Raw genomic sequence first — 25565 nt, 5'->3', positions numbered from 1 at the left:
TTTATTCGTACCAAAAATTCCAGAAAATCACGGGTTTAGAGATCACCACCAGCACCATATATCCAAAAATCCCCATTCCCATGTGCACATTTGGTGGCTTGTTTTTGTGATGGTTAGTGATTACCACCATATTATATTAACTATTATTTGAGATTTTGAATTTCACATCCCCCCATATATGGTCAAACTTTGTATGTGAGATAACAGTTAAACAGTTAAATGTTTAATTAGTTGATTGAAGATGAGGTATCGATATGTTTTAATATGGACGGACGATGTGAATTAATTTTTAATTAATCGCATCATATGGTGGTGTGACTGAAAAATCACTCCTTAGTATATGACCATACCAATCACCAAAACCAATGCTTGACGTTTATGTACATGTGCAAAGATTTTGACTGTAGGATTCTCTTTAACTATAGGATGAGATATCCACAATATTGAAGAAGATAATTAAATACATATGAAAGATTGACTCTACTTGATGTTGATGATAAGGTAATTTATATTATGGTGGATTACCTTATCTATGACATGAAGTGAGTTCATTGAGGTGGGCACTCGGTTACCTCTTTTATGTCTCGACAATAAGGTTCTTGCACTCGGTTATTTTTTCTTATTGTGATAAATTTCTATCATTTTGAAAAAATAGCTTGACAAAAACTGAACAGTGATGTATTTCAATAGACAAACTTTTTAACAAAATCTGTTAACTGTCAACCAAAAGGTATAAAATCGCAGTTACCATTTTCAAATTAAGTTCATACAAATCAAAATGTAAACTAAGTGTAATTTCCTTAAGAAAATTGCCAAACCATATACAACTAGACGAAACCGTATTCCCCTTTTTAGAGAGTGCATCAGCTACCATGTTTGCCTCTTGATAGATATGGCTTTATACATTCAATAAAGTTTTCATCTATTTCTATCCTAATTTTGTGTGTTCTGTTTTTTATTTTTTATTATTATTCTTTTTTGTAACTTTTGAGGAAAAAAAAATAGAAAATTCGAAAATAGAAAAACAGAAGTGGTATTTGAACATCATGACATGGGTAAGTTTGTCCCAAAAAAAAAAACAACATTAAATGTTTTTCCAAGTCACTGGATTTTTTTTTCTTAATTCTCCCCTATATGAGTGAGTCAGGTATTACGTTTCAAATTATAACTTACCAAACATGGAAAAACAATTCCATACCTATTTCCGAACCTCTAAACCTTGAACTGAATAGACCCTTATAAATTTTTGAATGTATTTTTGCTCACCACTTTAACCTTAGGTGTACCCTCACCACCCCTTCTAAAAGCTGACACATGTCCATGGGTTTAATTATAGTTAATTTTTTATTTTTTATTTATTTGATGACATTATTATGAGAGAGAAACAGTACTTCAATAAGATTTTTCCTGATTTACCCTTATTCTAGCCTAGCAAACTTTCCACTTTTCTAAATTAATTAACAACAACCCAAATAAATAATTTGCACTTTCCACTTTTCAAGTCCAATTTTGGTAGAAACGTTAAGGAAACAAAAAATAAAGGGCTCAAACGCAACTAAAACCAATATCATATGTAAAAGTTAATAAGCCGAGTACTCAAAAGAAGCAGCTAAAAGTGACCATCTTTTGCAGATTTCTCTTCCAACCAAAACAGAGGTTTCAAACAAAGGCCAGTCAAAACCGTCTCTTGTAAACAAAATGAGACAAAACAAAGTGGTGAGCAAAAATGAAGTTAACATAAAGCCAATTGAGATTCAAAGTATTTGGGCATGTTCTTCAAAGTATTGAAGTCTGCCAATTGCCAATTATTTATTTGGGTTGTTAATTAATTTAGAAAAGTGGAAAGTTTGTTAGGTTAGAATAAGGGTGAATCAGGAAAAATCTTATTGAAGTACTGTTTCTCTCACATAATAATGTCATCAAATAAATAAAAAATAAAAAATAAACTATAGTTAAATTCATGAACATGTGTCAACTTTTGAAAGAGGTGGTGAGGATACATCTAGTGTTAAAGTGGTGAGCAAAAATGCACCCTAAATTTTTTGGTCAAACACTATCATAAACGCTTTTACTCATTTAAGAAACATTATCTTTTGTTGACAAAAAAAAAAAAAAAAAACATGAACTTTTCTCTAACTTTACTTGCCATAAAATAGTGGAAAGATGAGGAAAGTAGTGGTGTAGATAAAGTGAGTGGAATGAGCCTTCTGGGGTTGCGGAAAGTTTGGCCGTACATTTCCGAAAGGAGTGCCTTGCAAATTTCAGTTTCTGTTTTGAAAGTCTTTCCGTAGCACGTCTCCGTAGCCACTACTGCTACTGTCCCATGTGGAAATTTTATGTTTTCAATCAATCCTCGTCCTCTGTCTTCATCTGTCACTCAGCATCGACCCCAAAACTTAATTTTAAATTAAAACCCCTTTAGCTTTTTTCTCCCTCTATCTTGCACGTGAGCTTTTTTCAATATTACCATTTTGCACCTCTCTCTCTCTCTCTTCTTCAAGTCTTAATTATTTTTGGAGGCGCATTTTTATATTAAGTCGTACATAACAACATCACTATGTCTAATTTCCCATGTTTAGTTTGATTGTAAAAAAAAAAATGTTAAAATTTCAAATTATACCCATATTAGATAAAATAAGAAAAAAATACATTTAATAATATATTATAATTCTAAATTATTAATGGAGATAAAATAGTCATGAAAAAAGTGCATTTAATGTTGATATTAGTTTTTCATGAAAAAGGAAAATGAAACCCAAAGGAGGTGAATGGCTTCATTTGCCCCATATTTTCCCATGTGACAGACAACCATTTCCTATGCCTAGACTTGCCAAACATGCAAAAACATTTAATTTCCCATCCACAAACCTCATTTTCAATCAACCAAATCAGAAAAACATATATTAAACATGGATAACACTAATTTTCTACCCCGATCAATCACACTATGCTATCCCCATTGCACACAAGCACCCTTATGTTTATTCAAGGGTGAGAAGACACTGACGATCCACTTTCCCCACAAACTTCCTTCCTAGTAATTTCCATTAATAATACTTTGGGCAAATAATGCAATCTCATGTCAACTTCCTTATTTTTGGTTCTACTACCTGAAAGTGGAGTATGTTCCATGCAGGCATGGCATCAAGCATGGAGCAGCACAAACACAAATAAACTATAATTAATGGATGCCTGGTAAAGGACTTCTAAACTTTTGACCACTGGAAGCGACTACATTACCCTTTTAAATTTGAACATGCACAAATAGTAGAAGTGCAATCATAAATCATAATATGAAATCAAGTTTTGAAAACCCAACTCCATTCTCATGCTCCAACTGTTCTGTTCTCATGCTCCAACTGTTCTGTTTTCTTCAAAACCAGAAGTGCTTTTTTTATTTTCATTTATACAAAATTTACAACATTAAAAATGTAAGAAACATAACTCCCATCATTGTCATTGTGCCGGCAGAATTCCTAACCTAACTTGTATGTCAACAACTTCTAAAACCATGACTGTAACTTTATCAGCACCTGCACAAAAACAGAGCTAGAAGACACATCTAAAGCCAACGGGTTTGGTGATATTTTTATATATGCCTGCTTGGACTTCAGATTATAATATTTTCAGAATCTTTCAAAAATCTATGGCAGTAAGTGACCTTTTAAGCCTATATGCTCTACATGGTTGTGGTTGGAATTTTGAGACCTACCCCGCCAACCCCCTTAGCAAACTCGATCTGCATTCACTTTCATAAAATAAAAGTTTAGGAAATTGAGAAGGAAACTCCAAAGTTACAAACATAAGAGCTTCTCTAAAATGGTCATGTCTCAAAGAGGAGAGACAGAGACTTTCATGCAAGGGGAATAGAGAAACTTTCATGCAACGGGAATAGCACTATTGTCCGGCCCGTTAAAAGAAAGTTTTTCTACCTAGAGAGAGAACAAAAAGACTGCAAAATGTAAACCAGAATGCATCAGCAAATTAACTAACAGTAGAGTGTAAGCAATTCAATAATCAAAAGATGAAAGAGACCAAATTTAATACAAGCACATATATAAATAGTCAACATTAATCATAAAAGTTACCATTAATTCCAAAGAAAATTTCAATTTCTTGCTAACACAATTCCTAGATTTCATCATCATCAACTAACAGCATCATTGAAACAACTTGATGCTTCGGAAAAGAGAAGGAAACCAAAAAAACAAAAAAGAAAAAAAAAGGAGAAGTTCAACAACTACATCGCATTGAAATCCCCCTCAAAGCAAGTACTACAATTTCAAGATGGGTTTTCAAGGATGGCATCACATTTTGGCTGCCCAGTGCCCACCAACATATACAATTTCCTAATCACTATTAATTGGAATTTGGAAGCATAGCTAAAAACCTTTTCCCAAAAAAACCAAAGGCATTAGAAATGTTCAGATTTAGAACCTAACATTGCTGAGAAGATCTGGAACACTTCACCTCAGCCCCTTGCTTTCTGCAACAGAGGAGTGAAGGCATGGCACGAGGAATTAGCAGCAGCATTGGACGCCAATTCCTTGCAAGAATCAAAACCAACTTCAGAAACCATCTTCAAGAACTCTTCCAATCCCAGCCGTCCAAACTTGCTCTCATCCCTCTCTAGAAATCTCAGGATCTCTTTGAAAAACCCAACCTCGCAAGGCAACACGAGGCCTCCGCTGCACCCGAACCCGAACTCTTCCTCGGCCTTCTTTAGTAATCCGACGAAAACCGGGAGGTTCACGAACCGGGCCTGGATCACGAACCGGATTCGCTCCGCTCCGACGTAGACCGCAAGAAAACCGGCGGGGATGCGCCGGTTCGAACCGGACGGGAAGGCTCCCGAGTCGTCGTAGGAGAGGACGGAGCGGCGGCGGAGACTCGTTAGCTTCCAGCGCATCACGAGTTGTTTTAGCCGGACTATCTGGCGGATCTTCTCGACCTTTTTCATGGCGGTCGCCATTTGTTGCAGAGAGAGACGGAGAGAACGAGCGCTGTGTAGTTTGGATTTGAGAGAGAGAGAGAGAGAGAGAGAGAGAGAGAGTGTAAAAGAAACTGAATAACCTTGAGTACGGGGATGGAGTCCGTGATTTGGAATGATTGTGTTTTATTTTTGTGGATTGACTAATTTGCCCTTTTGGATGTTCTTCATTACTTTAATTTAATAGCTAATTTTTATTATTATGAAAAAAAAGCTAATTTTTTTAATCTCGATATTACGGATTAATTATTATTTTTAATTGTTTTTGCTGTTGTATTTTTTGATCTTATGGTTACCGCTCTCTAATTATGTGACTAGTTACGGTATAGAAATCCGATTGTGTATGTTTTATAGGCATGGGTGGATGTATTGGTGGATAAAAGAGTGATGAACCTGTAACACTTTTATAGGCATGTAAGTCGGTTATTATCTCAATGAACCTTAATACTAGGCACATTATCATAGAAGAATATGTAGTATGTAAAACTTAAAATAGTTAGAAATATACATGGACGTAGAATCAATTTTCTTTTTTTGGAATATTAAAGGGAACGGAATATTTGACTTATCCGAATCTTAATCCGTTATCTTATCTCCTTCATTATTTACGCTAACACAAAGGGAGTGGAGTTAATTTAACGTAGCCACAAAAGAGTAAAAACTTTATCACCTTATCGACAAGAAAATCATTCTTGTTTTGAAAGGAATGGAAGACTTGTTTTGAAACATTACGAAATTTATTTCAACCTAAAAAATGATGAAATTTATGGCTAAAGGGAAGAACTTGGGATTGAGGAGGGGCCTCCCTGGGTTTGCCCTCTCTTCGCTAATGATTTGACATGATTCATTACTAAGTTAATATCTTGATGGAAGAAAAGAGCAATAGCTAGTAGGTCAATTTGAACTCCTTGAACAAAGCTAAGACAACCATGATTATGCTTGAAGTGCAACACAAAAGTAATGGAAATGAAAAACTGTATTCGTATGCCGCGTGGTTTCCGCTTGTAATGGAACTCTTTTTGTATAAAAATAAAAATAAAAATAAAAGTATTTGAATGCCCAAAAAATAATGCAAACTTTTTTCTCTATAACATATTCAATCTGACGAAGTTTTTATGATACATTAGATTTAAGGGTAATGTTAGGCTTACCATATTTTTATACCACATTGTGTACCACCTCTCTAATAGAGATGGAGCCCACCAATACAATAGGGCCCACCTTTATTAGAGAGGTGGTACACAATATGGTATAAAAATGTGATAAGCCTACTATTTTCCTAGATTTAAACATGCTTAACTAAAGTAATTTTTAAATCAAGTTGTGTATGTAGTTTGAATTATAATAAAAATAAGTTAGCAAAACCATTTGTTCTAGTGGCACATAGGTTTAAATTTTATAAACAATAGTTTTTCAATCAATACAATAAATACATTTATGGAATGTCTCACATTGGAAAGTTGAGAAATATATCAAGAGTTTATAAGGAGTTGAGCTACTCCCCTACTACCAACTAATTTTGAGGTGGAACCCCAACTTCTTTTAGACTATAAGGCCATCTCCAACTTATGAGGCCAAACTTAAAATATTCCAAATTTTAGCCAAATTCCTCTCCCAACCCAAGAAAAGTAAGGAGCTAAAATTTGGGAAAACCCATACTTAGGGCCAAATGCTAGTCCAGCTATTGCTTGGACTGGAAAACTTCTGAAGATTGACTCAGCCCATGTGCAAGGAGGAATCAATGGGGTGCCATGTGTCACGATGTTGGTGCTGCAGAAGCTATCGCGCGCTGGTGTCTCAACATTTAAAAAAAAAAAAAATTCTAACAATAACCCAAATCAACGATCCATATTATGTAATAACCCAAAATAAAATATCTAAAAAGAAATAAAATATCTAAAAAGTAAGGATTAATATCTTCTAGCAAAAAGACAAGTTTGCCCTCGCATTATTTAATGGGGGAAAATTTGACTTTTTAATCGAGAAAGAATTTGGGAATTCCGCTTACGCCGTTGCGTAGAGCACGACAAAGGAGTCTGTAGACACGGAGTAGACCCGAATCGAAGTAGTAACGAAGAAGATATGATCAAAATACCGCGAAGGGCAAAATGATAATTTGGTCAAAAAGTCAGATTTTTATCCCTTCTCTCTCCTCTCCCCCGTCAGTTTCTCTCTCTTCCTCTCTCTCTCTCTCTCTCTCCCGTCGCACCCCAGCCGTGCGACTCTTCACCTTCTCGGCGACGGCTTGGCCACCACAGGCCGAGCCGATCTCTGCCGTGAGTACCGAAGGCTCCGCCTCCCTCTCGCCATCAAGACCTGTCCGACCTCCACCCTTGGGCCGCCCGGAGCTGATCGGAAAACCATGATTTCCGACGGATGTTCATCCGAGTTCACCCGATCTTCCAGCTCGAATTTCTCCTTCGTTTCTCCACCAAATCAATCGAGTAAGGTATGGTTTCTCAGCTATTTTTCGTGTTCTAGCTGATGGATGTATGGGTTTCGATCGATTTTAGCTCTAAAGCGATCAATTTTCGACTTGAATTCTGGCCGAAACTTCGGCCGCCAAAAAAAACTGTTTCTGGTCACTTTTTGGGGTATGTCCAAGAACAAAAGTGACTCCAAATGAGGTGTTTTACCTAGGATAGGAGTTTGGAGTCTTGGTTCCGAGATTTTTCGGCCACCCGGTATCGCTTTAGACACCCGAATCTGCCTGCGCATGCTGGGGCGCGTGAGCGAGGGTGGTGAAGTAATTCTGTACAGTTTTGTGACCCTCGTGTCGTCACGAGCACGTAGGATTTCACGGATCTCGATTCGGAGTCCGTTTGAGCCCCGAACGGATTTTCCATATCGCGCGATCCGTGGGTGCAGTGTCGTCAAATCATCGGATCGCGTTGAATTTCGGATATGTCGGTCTACATGATGTCAGGATCGTGTAGGTTTCGATGGATTACGAATCGGAGTCCCGGATACTCCGAAATCGCGAACCCTGGGGCTAGGATTTGGATTTTAAGCGATAACGCGATTTTGGCTAATCCGACCGACCATTTCTGACCAAACTCGCAGAACATGGTTCCTCCTCTGTAAGGAACCTTCAGAGGAGCCCAGATTGGCCATCGGAGATCGTGGACCCACGGGGTCCCGGATCGGCCGATCTGGCAGTTTATCGCTTAGTAAGGCTTCGGGTCTCTTAAGACCATTCTAACTATCTAAAAAGCTATTGTGGGCATAGGAGTAACTTAAAAATTGAGCGCACGTATTTCTAGGAGCCGGGGGCAGGGTATTTAATTTAAATTCTTTTTATTCAGCAGTTTATTGATTTATTAATTATGAATAATCAGGCACCAGAGGTCTGGTCGACCCGCAGCCGAGACCTTCGAAGGGTCAAATTAGCTCGGACCATCTGTGAGTGGACTTTCTTTCATGAATGATTTTATATAAATGAGTCGCATGAATGATTTATATAAACAAGTTTACTTAAATGATTTTATATTGATTTTATATAAATAAGCTTTTATAAATGAGGTTATTTGAATAAGTTTCATGAATTATTCTTCTCGAGTATGATTTTTACTATTAAGTATTTTAAATTATGTGATGTTTAATTATCGAAGCTCCAGTAATATTAAAAACAGAGGTTGAGAACTTTACCAGAGGAGATACAGTTACGATTCAGATTTACTGAGATGCTGTGAGTTAGTAGAATTTTTTTTAAATAATTTATTTTCAAAGAAAACCACCGTGTACCCATTACTTTTGGTGATTACCCAGAGTCGGACCGATGTCTACGGACATCCAGTCTGATTATAGTTCAGTCAGTGCACTTGACTTTGCCTCACGAGTTTCGGGACGCTCGGACCGTGAGTGCCAGGATTTGCGGCTCGGCAGACTTGGTGTCCCGAGACCTGCCAGGATTGCGGCTCGGCTGACTCTGTGTCCCCGAGACCTGCCAGGATTGCGGATCAGGCTGACTACGGTCCCCTGCATCCTGCCAGAGCGACTCGAGCTGACTTGGTGTCATCGAGGAATCTGCCGGCAGATCAGCTGATCATAGTCCCCTGATTTCGCCAGTTTGCGGCTCGGGTAGACTGCGTGGCGCCCGAGACCTGCCAGGGGAATTGACGGATATGATAGGGGTACAAATAGGTGGTATTTTCAGAGGATTTTGAGTTTTCTTTTATTCAATTATGACTTTCAATTATTTTATATCAGTTTTCTTTGATATTCGTGCATTTATATCTTTACATATTTGTTCAGTTATACAAGCACAGTTATCAGTAGGTTTTTACATACTTGTTTGAATACTCTGTATTGAAATATAGACAAACCCTCAATTTAGATCCCTTCTTATTTTTAAATGGGGGTTATTATGTTTATAAAATTGTTTTCAAGAACATTATTTTTGTCCACTCACATTTTCAACCTGTTTTTCGCCCCCAGGCCGTAGAAGTGCGCAAGATCCACCACAGGGCCATTCCAAGCTTCCGCTCTACCAAGTAAGGTAGAGTTATGTAGAAAAATCCCTGAAACCCCGTGAACTTTAGAAATTGCTCTGATATCTAGTTTTAGTGGAAAAATTGAAGCTGTCAAATATTTGTTTATCATATTCTGGCAGTTGGTGTGAATTTATTGAGTGTTTAACAGGTTAAAAATTTTGGGATTGGTCAAAATACAGGGGAGACCCTGCCAAATTTTCGGCAGAAGTCTAAAGGAATTTTAAAAAGAATTGAAACGAGAAGGGTAAAAAGGTCTTTTGTGCCCGACATTCGCCCGGTGTCGGACACGCACAGGACTTGGCTCGAACTCCAAAGCGAAAATTGGGTCGGGTCTTGTCATATTAAATCCAAGCTATTTTAATGGTAAAAAAAGAAAGATCCAATGACAAAAATTTAAATTCAACCGTTAAAATAATATTTTAAATTAATCTAAATCATATTCAACCCAAAAACTCACTCCAAACTCAATAAATACCCACCTATTTCTCGAATAAAATTATATTTATGAAATTTCAATTTTTTAAAGTCAAATTGTTTAAAAAATAAAGTTATTTTAAAAAGATCAAATGAAGAAAAGTTATACATGAAAAAAAAAATTGGACTTAAATTATTCTTAAACAATTTAATAAAGTTGCAGACTTAAAATTTGAGTCTAAAGGGTTGGGAGAAAAAAATGGTTTGAGTCTGGTCAAAACCCAAACAGTTACTTTTTGAAGGGGGGAAATTTGGGTTTATGACCAAATGGGTTGTAGAAGGCCTAATGTTGATTAAAAAAAATAATATAATATAAATTTTCAGTATTCTCAATTTATAATGACAACATTTTATTTGGTCATATCTCATAAAAATTATTTAATATTGGGCCTCTTTAAAGAGTAAATTTTGGTCGCTATATGGCCTTTACGTGTGTGTGCTATGTAGCTTTTACTTGTGATCCTTCAAGGGTTTAGATAGTGGTGACCCTGTTTGGTACCCAATCCTACATCACTTGGCAATGAAATGTGATGTGCGGCCTTAGAGCATCTCTAGGAGACTCTCCAAATTTTACCCAAATTCTAGCTAAAGTAGCTAGAAAGCTAAAATAGCAAACCACTTAAAAGGTGGTTCCTCCAACAATGCAGCAGAATTTGTAGCAACAATTCAAGTACTTTTAAATACTTTCCCCTAAACCCTTGTAGAAATTGTATCATATACAAACCCAAATACTTTCCCCTAGAAACCCATATACAAATTTCAAGTAATTAAAAGGGAATTTTCTAATCTCACATGAAACAGAGAAAATAGAGACTGCGATGGAGACTTTGACAGAGAGAATAGAGATGGCAATGGAGACTTTGACAGAGAGTATAGAGAGAAACAGAGAAACTATGGAGACTTTGAAGTTTTGGGTTTGAACGAGTGGCGAGCCTTGAATTTCTCTCTCCTCCTCTCTACATGTGGCGAGCTAAAATAGCGATCTCCAAAATGGCGAGAGAGATAGCGACTCTGCTGGAAGGCAGTTTTTCCTTCTTTTTCGCTAAAATAGCTAGGGATACGGGAGTAGCGCTGCTCCTAGAGATGCTCTTATACGTAGCATATTGGCTGGAAATCAATTTGGTATCAAGTTGGACAAAATAGAAAGACAGGAACTGTGCTGAAATACATGTCAGGTATCAAAATAGTGGTGTCCAATTCCACAACGCCTGGGAGAGGAAAAATTATGTGCCTTATATGCAAGGCTGGACCCAATTCTAGAGAAACACTCTCATGCAATGGGGATATCATTTTTTGCATTCCCGATAAAAAACGCAACGATTTATGAGCTAACTTTTCTACGTGTCATTGTATTATTGACTGGAGATTGCAAAACAGTACTATTCCCGTTAAAAGAATTTTTTTTTGCTGCAAAAGTTGGCACTAATATTCATTCGAGATTAGAAAAGAAAGGGAGAATAATTACACAGTACACTCCACTCAAGTGAGAGTAGCCCACCCCACATCATAAAGTCCACATTTTTGCACTCAAATCTGCATCTAAAATACTAGCCAAACCTCTTTAAGATTCTGCCCTCACTATAAGTGCATATTCCATTTCCAAAAGAAAGATGCATTTTAAGCTGAAAAAGCCCAAAAAAACCTGTCAGGATTGGGCCCGAAGTAGACAATATCTTTATATAAAGAAAACACGAGCAAATTATCTTATTGGACGTTTGACAAAAAATGGTAATTTTATAATCTTTTTGTTCGGTCGAAAATCGAAATATAAGGCTGCTGCTGCAAACAAAAAGGATGATACGTGTAATTTACTTGAAAATAGTTGATATGACGTTTTAACCGGATATGCCGCTCTGGCCTACACTGACTGTCGAAGAAGGTAATAATTTTTTCTTCAATTTCACAACATCTCCTGAGATCCACAAATCTTTTATGTTAAAGCTAAAAAAGCTTCTGCATTTGCATTGGGATCGATTAGATTGGCGATTCTGAGATCATTTGGGAAGATGGGTGAGTGGTCTTGGCCTTCTGAAGCTCAGGTACTCTTTGATCCACTGAGATTTTATATGGGTTCTTTCTTTCTCCTCTCTTCTGCTCATGTAACAATCGTATCAGTGTTGTAAATAGTGTATGGGATAGTGCATTGTTGATCCACCAAATTCCAGTTTCTTGGTACTTGTATGTTGAATTGAAGTCATTAGTATATCAATGACAACATTAGCACTGTTTAGCTGACATGTTCTAGCTTTTGGAAGCAAGAACTGGGTTGTCATTGGTTCCTCAAAGGCAAGGGAACTAACTTTGCCTTAGAATTATCTTCACTGTGGGTTGAATTATATGGATTATATAAAGCTTGGGTTTTATTTAGAAACTTGATGGGTATGTTAGCATGCCTTGTTTTTGGCCTCTGTTTAATCATTTCGCAATGCCGTCTGGATCAAAGATATTATTTTGTATGCTAATTATATTTATATATATTGTAGTTAAATGGAATTAGGCAGACAGTTTCAGAAATGGCTGGGAGGGGTATCGAAGACGTTCGGGTTGTAGTTTCTCCTTATCGAATTTGTCCATTAGGAGCTCATATTGATCACCAGGTTAGTTTTCGGTTTCTTTCGATGATATGCGCATGTCGACCTCTTGATGATCTACTTTTCAGTAAAATTTTAAATTTTATTTGTTGTTCATCTAAAAAAGTTTGTTTCCATATGACCTTTTGATTACTAAAGTCGCTGTTCATAGAATCGTATGTAACATTTTACCAGTGCATGTTATTGGTTAATTTGCTACTTTCTATTAGGCTTTCTGTCAGATGCCAACTTTGTTGTTTTCATTCTATTATTTTTTGGGTAATATGTCAAAAAGTTATGTTCACCTTTTTTAAATGGTTGCAGGGAGGGACTGTATCAGCTATGACAATTAATAAGGGAATACTTCTAGGTTTTGTTCCTTCCGGTGACACTCAGGTAACTATCAAATATAGTCTTTTAACGAGTCTAGAAAACCAGTGATGATGCCCAAAAATCTTGGTCAACTAGTTTTACTTTATACAGTATTTAATATGAAAAAATCACTCTAATTAACAAGTAATAGCAGACTGAGGTCAACTAATCATTTTCTTTGAAAGCATAGAGCCTTTTTCAGTTTTTTATTTATTTAAAATTGTTATTGAATGAACAAGAATAAAGAAGAATTTAAGAAGATGTGAAATCTCTGGAAATGCAACTTAATTAGGATGCGCAATCTCAAACCTTATATGAATTTGGGGGCTGCTGAGTGTGTTCCTACAAGGTGCAATAATGTACAGCAATAAGGTTTAGGGTACATTGACCAGGGCAGCTTCTACCTTACTGGGTCTGCTCTTCCATTTTTTCATCTAAGAAATCCAGGAGTTTCCTTGATGCATCCATGGTTTGTCGACTGGGTATCAAATTCCCGTAGGTGGTCAAACATGGGTACTTTGCAATCTACTTGCACTTGTTGATGTAAAGAGGAGATTATTAAGCTTTCATCCCTGTCCTTTATTTCTGACAGCAGATTATGAGGTTGTTATCCATGTTTTAGTTACACCATAAACCTCTGAGGGATTTCTTCTTCTTCTTGTTGTTTTGTGTGTGTGTGTGTGTGTGTGTGTGTGTGTGTGTGTGTGTTTTCTCCTTTTGAAGTTTGAACTGCAATTAAGTTGTCTTTGGTGCAAGCTTTTCACCTAGCTTGGTGGCTTTGCTCTTGCAATGGTTTTAATTCAGTTCGTTTCAGCACACACCACTTGTTCTTTGCTTTGTTTGACCTTATTCTTTGATTCCTAACACCTACATCATATCTGTATTACATAAATTGTGGATCCCAACTATAGTTTGATTGAGTCTCTGAGACCTTCAATGAAAATTGAATAGTTTTTCCGTACCTAAAGTCTCTGTCCCTCCCCTTCGTATCTTATTGTGCGAGTGCCGTGGTTGAATGACCCATGGAGTATCTCACCATGACATATGTGTTTTTGGTTGCTTGAAGATGCTGTTGGATCATTATTGGTCATGAGAAAACCAAAATCTTCAGATTTTTATAATGCTTTGGGACTATGAATGATCCATAGAGTATCTCATTATCAGATGCATGATTTTGTTTGCTCAGATATGAAGTTGAATCATTGTTTGTCATGAAGAATGAACTCTTGAAATTCTGTGAATGCATTGAAAATATGGGATTATTGAACAAAAACTTAAACTAGAGAAACTTTTAAACTAAACTATGAAATTTGAACTTTAAGGTTAGTTTCCTCATATTCAATTCTGACTGTTACTTCCATTGTCATCTGCTTGCTGAGTCATTGAATTCTTGCTGTAGGTTATACTGCGTTCAGGACAGTTTAAAGGTGAAGCTAGGTTCAGGTGTGGGGTCTTTACTCCTGGTATTTCTTAATTTTATGCATTCTTTCGTTTATTTATTTCAAATCCATGCTTATTGAGTTGATACAGTTCTATCAAAACTAAAAAAAAAATTACATCTTAAAAAAAAATACCACTTTTTATATAACTTTTCAAGGGTAGCCAAATATTAGGTGTTTGGGCCTTTTGGTTTGTTGCGTAGGCCTTTGTTTTAGTGCATAGGCCTTCAGTTTGCTGCATGGACCCGATGCACCCAATCTTGAGTATTCCTATTTTATTTGTATCAACTTTTCTTAGTAAGTCATTATTTTACTTGCATTTCATTGTGTAATCATGTGGCATCTGGTGAACTTGATTATTTACTATTGGTTTTATAGAGTTGATGAAGTTCAATGCCATAGGAAGAATGCAAATGATGGTTCCGAAATAGAAATAGATGAAGAAAGCGATTGGGGAAGTTATGCAAGAGGAGCCCTCTATGCATTACAGAGTAGGCAGAACTCTCTTGTCCAGGTTAGAGATATGTCTTTAATGACCTTCTTCTCAATTCTTTACTTTTTCTTCTTCTTCTGATTAGTAAAATAAATGTTGATTTATTGAACATAATATTCCTTGCACTTCTTAATTGGACTATGATAACTTTTTACTAATTTTTTTTTCTAAGAAAGATAAAGAAGTGACAGAGATGGGCATTTTTGTTGGAAACTTCTCTGCGTATAATCTGTTTTCTGATGATTCTATGCCATCTTTCATTAAAGAGTTAATTATAAGATCAATTGTTTCACTTCTTGTAGGGTATCATAGGATATATAATAGGTCCTGAAGGTATGGACAGTTCAGGCCTGAGCTCCTCTGCTGCTGTAAGTTTGTCTAACTTGTTGTTTCCTTTCTTGTTAAATGATGACAATAAAAGATGATTGCATACAAAATATTCTCATTAGTTTTGTGTCAAGAAATGCCATGTATTATTACTCTTTGTAAAATCTACAGAGTTTGATTTATTGCTTACTAGGGGTATTTCTTGTATACCTTTCTTGGACTAGATTTGCACCTTGCCTTTCTAGAAAATATTTACTACTAGTGTAGAAAGAAGAATGATGTGTTTTATATTTCTTTTAAGGTGAGAGAAGTAGTAAATTAGGCCTATATTTAAGAGGTCAAACTGAGTCGACTGATTTTATCTTCCGTTTCAAGAAATTCATACACAAACAAAAACAAAAAGCACATACATTAACCAGTTTGCCATTCGTACTATTCTACACTGTTAGAGTTACACGAAAATGTAAGAAATTATGAAGCAGTGCAGAAGTGTTTATGAAGTTTGTCCAAAAGGATGAGTTTTCAAAATTTAAAGGATAAAGATACAGTTGAAAATCCAACCCCTTAGTAGCTACCATTATTTTTGGCCACCGAGGGTAGGTTATAATTCAGAAATTTGTAGATGAAGGCATGCTACCATGGCTGTTGAGACTTGGTGTTAGTTGCTTGGAATCAGTGTACACTTACAATTGAAGTGAAACTCTTTAAGTAAGAATTAGTCAAATGCGGTTCATGCTTAATTTTTATCAGTAAAATTATATTGTTTAAAGACTGTTTCTGTAGTATACATCTTGTGGAGCTTTTAATTTCTTTATGGAGGAGAGTTCCTCCCAGTGATATTCAACCCATTAATCTTACAGTTACATGTTGACAGGTTGGCGTAGCTTACCTAATGGCTTTGGAAACTGCAAATAACTTAGCTGTGTCCCCTGAAGAGAATATTGAGTATGATCGGTAGGTTTCTTTAACATTTGAGGGGCCAATACGTTGGCCAACAATTAGTTTATACTTTGGCACACTCCTTCCTTAAGAGTAGACCTCTCTCCAGTCTAGAGGGTCCAATGCATGAAACTCAACTTATATTGGAAGGTTGCAATTACAGGCTTTCAAAATCAGGATCACCTGTTTTGATACCATGATAATTTGCTGGTTTACTACCAGTTCCAAAAGCTTAAACTGTTAGGATGTGGGCCAACAAGTAGTTTATATTCTATCAGATGTTGCTTTTTTTTAAAATTTTTATTTATTTTTTATTTATAATTTTTATACTTTTAAGCCCAGCATTGAGAAGTGGTCTACTTGTTTACTATCTTTGTACTGCTTTCTTTTTAATGAAAAGTTCTATTTATCATAAAAAAACTTCCCGTTTAATCAACTTGATATTCATTTATCACATAGGATACCACTAGTCTGTGTCTTTTTGCCCATCCTATTCTGGTACAGTTATTTTTGTTATATTTATATACAGGCCCTAATATAGAACTTTGCAAGTACCACTCTTCTACGTGTCTTTCACTATCAAACCATTAATGGTTTTAATTTTGTGTTGTATGTAGGCTGATTGAAAATGAATTTTGGGGCCTGCGAAATGGGATATTGGATCAATCAGCCATATTGCTTTCAAGCTATGGTTGTCTATTGTGCATGAACTGCAAGGTAGTGCATGAAATGTCTGTACTTGATGCTCTTAAAAAAAATCTCTGGATTGACTTCATTTCTACTGCAGAGTCTGATTCTATTGCTGATATGTTGGTCATGTTTATTTCAGTTTTGGGTGCTTTCTAACTTTGAGGCATTCTGCATTACTGTTGACTTACATGATCCAGCCATCTTCATGAATTGCTTAACTATTATGTTGAATTTCTGATGCATGGGTGATTTCTTATAAAAGTTCACATTTTGGCTGCTGCTTTCGTAATGATCTCGGTAGACAGATTTGTTTGTGTCTGATATCAGATTACATCATAAATTTTCTAGATTTCAGCAATGATTTCTAGTATTATACATAAAAGGCTCAAGCATATGATTTCAGAATTACAGGTTTAAATTGTGATTATAAATGGATGGACATATTATGAATCAGTCCACTTCCTTCAATTTGTAAGGTTATACCAAAGAAAGCTATATGCACTTTTTTTTTTTTTTTTTTATAACTTCAACCGCAAGAATTTTGAAACAATTAACATTTGAAGTTTAGACTTCAATTTATACAATGGAAAAATTCCTACTATGTGACAGCTTGTAACAAAGAAAGCTGATTGAATAAATTCACATACTTCAACCTCAATAATTGAGAAAATTAAATTTGAAGTTTATACATAAAATTATAAAATGGGAAGAGAAAATGGGGCGGGGTGGGTGGGTGGGTGGGTGGGTTAAAATTAAATTTGTCTACCTTGAAAGAGACAGGAAGACTTACCAAAGTTAATCCAAATTACCCATAAAAGAGAAGTTTGTCTGCCCTCAAAATATAATATGCCATCCTTATCAGTTAATGCTTTTATTTGTCAGAATTTTTTTTTTCCAGGTTGTGCATTTGCTATACTAGGAATTGGTCTGATATGGGCTATTTATTTGCCCGATCTATTTCTTTTATGACCACATATAGCATATTCTGCTCTAATTTTGATTAATAGCAACATGATGTCTCATATATGTAGTTTGCACGTGTAGACTAAAGAACATAAGCTTATACACCCACCAAAACTGGGAGAGAACCACGAGACTGAGTGGCAGAAAGCATACAAAATATTATTGGCATTTTCAGGCTTGAAGCATAATTTGACTGTAAATCCTGGATATAATCGTCGAGTTGCAGAGTGTCAAGAGGCCGCGGCAGTTCTTTTGCAGTAAGATCCATTTCCCTTGTTACTGAGAACAACTGGCAAGAAAGAAATAGGCATAGTTCTTTTCGGACTATTGTTAAAATGCAGCGTCCAACTCCAAATTTATCTTCCTCTTGTTTAGACTATGACGTCCTGGCTGACATTCTTTTTTCTCCTTTTGACCAGTGCATCCGGAGATGGTGCAGCAGAGCCACTCCTATCTAATGGCTAGTACCTTTACCTGACCTTTTGAGTTCAATATTCATTGATATTATTTGCGTGATGATATTGATTGACTTCCTTTTTCTCCTACAAGCAGTTGAGCCAGAAGCTTATCAAACTCACAAGGTAAGAAAATTTGTCTTGTGCTTTTGCAGTTTAGATTCTTCTGGTTCATGGTGTGTGCACACACATACACACAAGTCCATTATTACATTGTATTTCAATGTCTTTGGAGCATAGGCATGTCCTTTTGGTTTGATATCTTGCAATTGTTCATATTGCTGGCGATCTGTGTTTCTCACAAGCTGGATTTGCCTCTTGAGGTGGATTCATTACCTTCCTTGCATTTATCGCTAACTTATGTTTCCTTGATTCTCCAACTGCAAACTTCCATGTATTATCCAGAAATCTCTTTGATTATTTTCCACCCTGGTTATGCACTAAGGTAGACGTAGAGGGCTTTAGGTAATATATTATACCAATCCACATCGCGGACACAGCCCTAAAATTGCCTCCTCGCTCCGACTCCAACTAACCCCACGTTAAGATCATGGATCGCTATTGTGGTCCATCGTAAGCTTCTATGTTGTTAGTAAGAGCAATTGTTCAACCCTATAATATCTCTACAGACCTTTTCACTCCATGATTGGAGGTAACATATGGCATAGCACCTACAGTGTTTCTTCATGGGTGGGAATGAGTATTGCATGCCACATGTAATTTTATGGAGAAAAAGGATTCTTTTACTCTAAGAAGTAGGATTTCATTCTTTCTATTAATACTTTCCTAGTCTTTGATAGGTTGGAAACTCCCTTACATATTTAGATTTTGTTTCTCTTTGGATCAACATGTATACTTTCTACCCTATGTTACTGTGTGTAAAAGTCATGCCCAGTGGTGTGCCTCAGAATGCTTACTTGGAAGCTTAAAAGAATTTGCAGTTTTATGAGGTCTTCTGGGAAAACTTCTTTCCTCATCTTTTTTACTCCAGGGTCTGGCTTCACTGGTTTAAACACATACACAACAAGAAAAATAAAAAAAACATTCATTCTTTGTAAAAGGGCCTCTCTTTTTCTTTGCATTTCGTGAATACTTAAAATAGTCTCAAATTTGTATATACATATATATATGCACACAATGTCAGTCGATAATCATGAGAACAGTTTTTCTTGTCAACATAATATCAAGGGACTTAAATTCTTTAAATTCATTGAAGGTATTTAGACATGAAAATGAAGCTTATGTATCCTGTTATGATTTTATAAATATCTCTCTATGCAGCACATATTAGAACCTAATTTAGCCAAGAGAGCAGAGCATTATTTCTCAGAAAATATGCGGGTTAGCAAAGGTATTACCATATTTGCATTGTCAATCATTTAAATTACATATGCATGTCATTCTAATTTCTACGTTATTCTTTGCTCTATTGATTTATAACTACTTAACATAATGGGATTGTTTCAGGATTCGAAGCTTGGGCTTCAGGCAGGTTCGAAGATTTTGGAACGCTCATTTCAGAATCTGGCCTAAGTTCTATTCAGAACTATGAATGCGGTATGATTTACTTTCCTTTGTTCCGGTATGATTTACTTTCCATTGTTCATAGCTACTGTATGTTTTCCCAAAGCATCCTCCTGAATCTTCCCTGATCATGGTGCATAAAAGATGACAACACAAATTAATTGGTTGCGTTAGGTTAATATTTAATTGAAATGATTAAAAGAATGAAACGTATTTCCCACTTATTAATATTAATAAGCATATGTCTCTACATGGGCAATTTTGTAGGTAGTACCAATTATGGCTATGTTCTTTTTACTATTTTGTTGGTTGACCAAACTGTAGACAGTCTTCAGACCAAAAACAAAACTGTAGACAGTCACCTGATGCTGACAGAGTAGTTCTGTGATGTATGGATGCTTAAACTAAGAAAAAGGGTTTAATATTTCTTCAAGTGTAGTATAAACTAAGTCCTTTGTGCCAATTTTGATATATTTAACTGACGTTACCGAACCTTAAAAGTTTTATGTATCATCCTTTATATGGCAAGTATCTTTTTCTCATGAGGGCAAGTAGGTATACCAGGATTAGATAATTCAAATGCTTCTATTCATTCTAGGTCCTCTACTGGTCAAAATAGCCTAGTTTTCTAATATTCTGTGTGGTCTGCATTGGGAGTCAATTGAATGACGCTTATCATTTGACTGTTGTCTCTTTTGAGCCTTGAAGTCTTTTCTGCCCAAAAAAGCATAGGATCTGAGTGATCTGCTTCTGATGGTATCTGTACTAACATGCACATATACCTGATTATCCTGTATTCTTTCCATATAACTCACCATTAGAAATGACTTGGGCAATGCTTTCTCCTTGCTGGCTTTGAAATCATTTCAGCGGAAGTTTTACTACCAGTTACTTTATTTTCAACTTATTTTCCGAAAATTCATAAATTTGTCTTGATTATGTTGAAATTTTGACATCTGCGCAATTATAAAATTCCATAGAATTTCAACCTCTTGCTACCACCAAAATAATGACAATAGTTGAGAAAATGATATTTAGTTGTTTCAGTGACCTCAAATGCAAGCTAAGATTGGAGTTTGTAACATGGTCAATGGATTTTAACTTGATGTTGTAATTGTTTAAGGTTCTGAACCACTGATACAATTGCGCCAGATCCTTCTAAGGGCTCCTGGCGTATTTGGAGCACGGTTCAGTGGTGCAGGATTTAGAGGGTGCTGTGTTGCACTGGTAGATACTGATCATGCAGCTGAAGCTGCAACATTTGTCAGGGAAGAGTACAACAAGGTCCAACCTGAGTTGGCAAGCCTGTTAAACCCAGACACAGCGGTTATGATATGCGAGGCTGGTGACTGTGCCCGTGTTATTTGACGACTGTTTATCAATTACTTTCATTTGTTCAATTGTTTCATTATTTCATTCATTGTTGTAAACCTTTGAACTCAACGTTCATTAGAACTAGCAAATACGAATATAGGATTTTGAGTATTCACAAGAAAGCTTATATATATGTGGAAAAGTGAAGGAGCTTCTGGTTGTATTGAACTCATATATATACACAGAAAACTTCAGTTGAGGAATCCCTCAAAAAATCATGTACACTAACCATCTTACCAAGGTTATCATCACCACCACCCGAACCGCCCATGGTCACCACCACTGCCATCATCTCAACTATCATCACTCTCGGCGGTCATGTGTGGGGAAGGAGGACAATACATGCCAAAGTAACCAAGAGAACCAAAACATCATATATATATATATATATTATATCATTTTACTACTATGAAATTGTCCGAGTTTTAGCCTTCGATACAGAGTTTTTTTTCCATCTCAGTCGCATGCATAATGTTTAATACATCAGCTAGTCAATCCCTCCGTTAAAACACTCACATGGAAATTAATGCGTCCACATGGACACACACATATTGCGCCACATGGAATAAAAAATAAAAAATAAAATTAAAATAAAGATAAAATAAAAGAACTCACAAATTATTTTAAAATAAAAAAATAAATTTATATAATGATAAATAAATAAATTTATAATTATTTTGTATTATAAATTATAAATTAATACCCAAATCATGACAAAAAAAAAAGGATATATACATAATATAAAGTACCATAAGTTTTATAAAACATGGGAACAAAGTTAAGCATAAAGCATATAACAGTACTACCAAAAAAAAAAAAAAAAAACTTAGAAGTTAAGCATAAAGAATAATTTATATTTATAATTAAATTATCAAAGCTGCAAAAAAAGAAGCACTCATTATAAATTATCAAACAAGCATAGTTTAAGTTATATTTATAAATAATTTACAATAATTAATTACTATTTTTGGAACTAGTTTGGAAGCAAGGGTTCTTGGTTCGAGACTTGAATTTAGGGTTTGGAAGCTGAAATCTATTTTTGGAATACTAAAATAAATCTTAATATATTTTTGGGTACTTAAAATAATTTTATAGGATTTTTAAATAATGGAAACTATTTTAAAAATAATTTTTAAAGTCCACAAAAGACTTTAATAGAATTAAATACTATTTATCAAGTAATTTCTGAAATCTAATTAAAATATTGAAATACTGATTTTATACTAAGAAAATAATAATTAAAAGTTTATTACTAATTAAAGTAATTAAATGAAATAAAAAAAGGGCAAAGCGCCTAGGCGGCCGATGTTTCGAACACTGCTTGGCAGACTGTTTTTCGAATACCAACGAAATCTGATTGTTGAAGATCTCTTGCTTCTTAATTACTTTGGAAGAATCGAGGTCCTTGGTCGGTGGACTGTTGCAGGCACCTGATGTTGACAGTGGATCAAGAGACTACGTGAGATTGATAGTCGGAAGTTGTTGACATTGTCGGTAGCGGCAGTGTTTCAACATTCATTTAAATGGACAAGAAGATGGTGCGGCGCTACTTCTTCAGTTGACTTGTATTGTTATCTTCTTCTGGTGTTCTGTATATAAATTCTAGCAGGTTTACTTTGAATTCTAAGGAAAGCTCATGGATGCTCTTGCACTTTCTCATCGCTTTCTACTTCAGCTAATCATTGAATGCGGGGACGAAAATCAGTCAGAGTCTGGACTCTCTCTCTCAGGGTTATGGAGGCAGTAGAGCAATAATTTGCAGTATTGCCTGCGATTGAAGGATAAAACAAGTGGCTGCTAGTTGATATGACTATGGCATCCATCCATCATCTTTCATCGGATTTGTTACATTTGTGGAGCAGTGCTTGGTTCTAGTATAAAAATGTTCCTATTTGATATTTCAGATTTATAGGAGGAAGTGTATCAATCTATTGCAAGTCTTTGATGAAAATGTCTTGTATAGTTGGAAAGAGTCTATTTCCCCTCTCATTCTCTCTGAGTTTGTTTGTTTGTTTGTTCGGCTTGGTTCCTGGCATTACATGTTGCAATGCTTCTCCCATTGTTGCACTGATGGTATATAGGAACAATTACATGCTTCTTTCCATAGAATTTATAGAGTCAGGTTGAAGCAGAGTGTACGGAAGATATCCTAAGGGGTTGGCACTTAGATTAGCTGGAAAAGGAGCTGTTTCTGCTGCTTTAGAAGTGGCTGAAAGTGCAGGATATATATATATATATAATATTTACAACTTTTTCATTTCCTAATCTACACATAAATTGGAAGACTCATTAAATTCAATAGAGAGAATAAATCAAAATTTCACAAAACCAACCAAACCATAGGTGGAGAGAAAACGATAAAAAATAAGAGAAAGTTTAACAAACCTTTAATTAAGTGAGTTAACTGAATTGAAACTTGATAATATATTATATGGAGAATAAGAGAATAAAAAAAAGTCACAAACATATGGTTGTAAGAGCAAGGAGGATGTTCACTGAAAAAAGAGAGACATAGGTGAAAAAGACTTAGATTTTAAGGATTTCTCTTTAAAATAGGTACAGTAAAATTTAACAAAAATAGGTAGGCATGAAAATGATATTATTAAAATATATTAATATACATAGTATTATTTATATACATATTTTAAAAAGAGATGACAGGGGACCCGGGACCACACTGTTCCCTTAGGGGTCGTTTGGTACGGCGGACTGTCATGGACTGGACTAAATCCTGGGACTGTCTTGGATTAGCTCGGATTGGACTAAGCTGGATTAAGTGCTGACCTACGTTTGGTGCTGCGTCGGACTAAGAAGCTGGATTGTAAAAATAGTGAAGACCTATGTTTGGTGCTGTGTGGGACTAACAATAATTATTTTATATTTAAAAATAATAATTTTTAAATAATTAAATGTAAGTTTTTTGGTTATTAGAATTACCAAATTGACAATATACATTTCTTTTCCTCCAAACCAAATTCACATGTACATTTCATATATGCAAAAGTTAGATATTTTTCATATATGCCAAAGTCATCTACATGACTCAGAAATTAGAGGTTTAGTTCGCTACACACAATTCTACCATTAATACATACAAATAAACATCCACAATTTCAAAATGAAACTAATAAGCCCCACAACCATGAACCATATGGCTTTAATGCTAGCAAAATATTATACAATTTGTGGTGTTTCCAAAATGAAGCCAATCTTATCAATCCATCATTTGTGGTGTTTCCAAAAAGATAGATGCATCAAACTTAGCTAGGCCATGTCCTCAAGCATTGTCACTAAGCAACTGCTCAACAAACACTTTCTTGATATCATCATCCAAAGACATGAATATAGATATGTTTTGTGGCTTCTCCAAAATGAGTTTTAGTGCTGTAATTTGATCTAAAGGAGAAAATCCCATTCTCTTGAGTTCTTTGGCAATATCAGATCGATCTTCATTACCTTTTATTATAGCCTCAGTCACCATTTGCATCCTTTTCCCAGAAGCTTCAAACAATTTCTCCAATACAGTCACAATCTTCTCTTCATCACTTGAGCTTGTAGCTCTTTTCCTCTTATTTTGACTGTTCATAGATTGGCTTCCTTCTATGTTTAAAGACATAGGAGATGCATCTTCCTGGACACAATTATCACTAGCATTAACATCATTATTGCTTTGCTCTTCCATCATGTCAGCGGGGGCTTCAGCTCTTTGTCCGTTAGCACGATCCTTTCCGAAGATATTAGAAAGTCTATCAAACAAAGGAAATGGTTTGCTCCTCCATTCGGCTGCTTCCTTGTGGTGCTATGATAAAACAAGGCACCACTTAGCTTATTTTCAATATGTTAAAGAAATAATAATAACAAAAGAAAGTTTAAAATCCACACTCATCAAACCCACTTGACATCATAATGTAAGCAAAATAGCAAAAATATATAATCATGTACCTGCACATAAGTTTCCCATGCATCATTACTGTCAACCTCAACACACTTTTTTATATCATTCCAAGCAAATCCACTTGTGTTTATCATGTCATAGACTATGCTATATTGTTTTTTCCACTTCTTCAATTTGGATTCAATATGAGGGCATGCCTTTAGCCCCGAATCAGGACATTTAATATTCAAAGCCTTCTCCATTTGGACCATAGTACCTGATTTGAAACTACCAGTCTCACAGCGTTGGCCTGCAGCCACAAAATCATCTAGCACGGTCAAAAACGAATCTTCTTCAAACTTGGACCATGACCGCCTAGTTCCTTTCTTTCCTTGTTCAAAGTTTTGACTGTTACCTTCACTTTCCATCCCTAAGAATAATCAACACAAATAAAATAATACCATAATCAATCATTGGAATTTGCAAAGAAAACATAACTTTATTTCAAGGCATGATTCTTCTTTAGTACATCACATAACCTTAAAAACAAAATGAAAAATAAAATCAGCAAACCAATTGATAAATTTT

General features: G+C 35.6%; 3 protein-coding genes across 5 annotated transcripts in view; 1 reads left to right on the top strand and 2 right to left on the bottom strand.

Moving 5' to 3' along the window:
* Positions 1–4104: 4104 nt before the first annotated feature.
* Positions 4105–5029, bottom strand: LOC117615242 (auxin-responsive protein SAUR24-like). Its single transcript, XM_034344295.1, has one exon. The coding sequence runs from the start codon at positions 4970–4972 to the stop codon at positions 4472–4474; it is 501 nt and encodes a 166-aa protein (XP_034200186.1). The 5' UTR covers positions 4973–5029; the 3' UTR covers positions 4105–4471.
* A 6739-nt stretch (positions 5030–11768) lies between these two features.
* Positions 11769–21302, top strand: LOC117613874 (galacturonokinase). Of its 3 annotated transcripts, none has more exons than XM_034342481.1 (15): positions 11769–11836; positions 11936–11996; positions 12441–12554; positions 12852–12923; positions 14299–14342; positions 14717–14852; positions 15134–15199; positions 16033–16112; positions 16715–16814; positions 17832–18007; positions 18170–18210; positions 18303–18331; positions 19487–19556; positions 19673–19762; positions 20853–21302. In XM_034342481.1, exons 2-15 carry the CDS (start codon positions 11964–11966, stop codon positions 21095–21097), a joined length of 1296 nt encoding a protein of 431 aa, XP_034198372.1. In that variant the 5' UTR covers positions 11769–11836; positions 11936–11963; the 3' UTR covers positions 21098–21302. The 3 variants fall into 3 exon arrangements, with proteins under 3 accessions (XP_034198372.1, XP_034198373.1, XP_034198371.1); XM_034342482.1 differs by having other exon boundaries at positions 20882–21045; XM_034342480.1 differs by lacking the exon at positions 11769–11836 and having other exon boundaries at positions 11843–11996.
* Positions 21303–24106: 2804 nt separating this feature from the next.
* LOC117626648 overlaps positions 24107–25565 on the bottom strand; it is a 10129-nt gene continuing 8670 nt past the window's right edge. Inside the window, exons 3-4 of the mRNA XM_034358469.1 lie at positions 25046–25407; positions 24107–24902 (exon numbers count right to left, since the gene is read on the bottom strand). Of these exons, the coding sequence (XP_034214360.1) occupies positions 24381–24902; positions 25046–25407 (884 nt within the window). The 3' untranslated portion in view covers positions 24107–24380. The remainder of the gene's footprint in view (positions 24903–25045; positions 25408–25565) is intronic.

The sequence above is a fragment of the Prunus dulcis genome, chromosome 1, assembly GCF_902201215.1.
Source record: "Prunus dulcis chromosome 1, ALMONDv2, whole genome shotgun sequence".
NCBI lineage: Eukaryota > Viridiplantae > Streptophyta > Magnoliopsida > Rosales > Rosaceae > Prunus > Prunus dulcis.
This window is presented reverse-complemented; position numbering and strand designations above follow the sequence as displayed.

Excerpts from the sequence above, each read along its gene's own strand:
- LOC117615242 (XM_034344295.1), bottom strand. The coding sequence starts at position 4,972 with ATGGCGACCGCCATGAAAAAGGTCGAGAAGATCCGCCAGATAGTCCGG.
- LOC117613874 (XM_034342481.1), top strand. The coding sequence starts at position 11,964 with ATGGGTGAGTGGTCTTGGCCTTCTGAAGCTCAG. Across the intron at positions 11,997-12,440 it reads CTTGGCCTTCTGAAGCTCAG|TTAAATGGAATTAGGCAGAC; the intron begins GTACTCTTTGAT and ends TATATATTGTAG. Across the intron at positions 14,343-14,716 it reads AAAGGTGAAGCTAGGTTCAG|AGTTGATGAAGTTCAATGCC; the intron begins GTGTGGGGTCTT and ends TTGGTTTTATAG.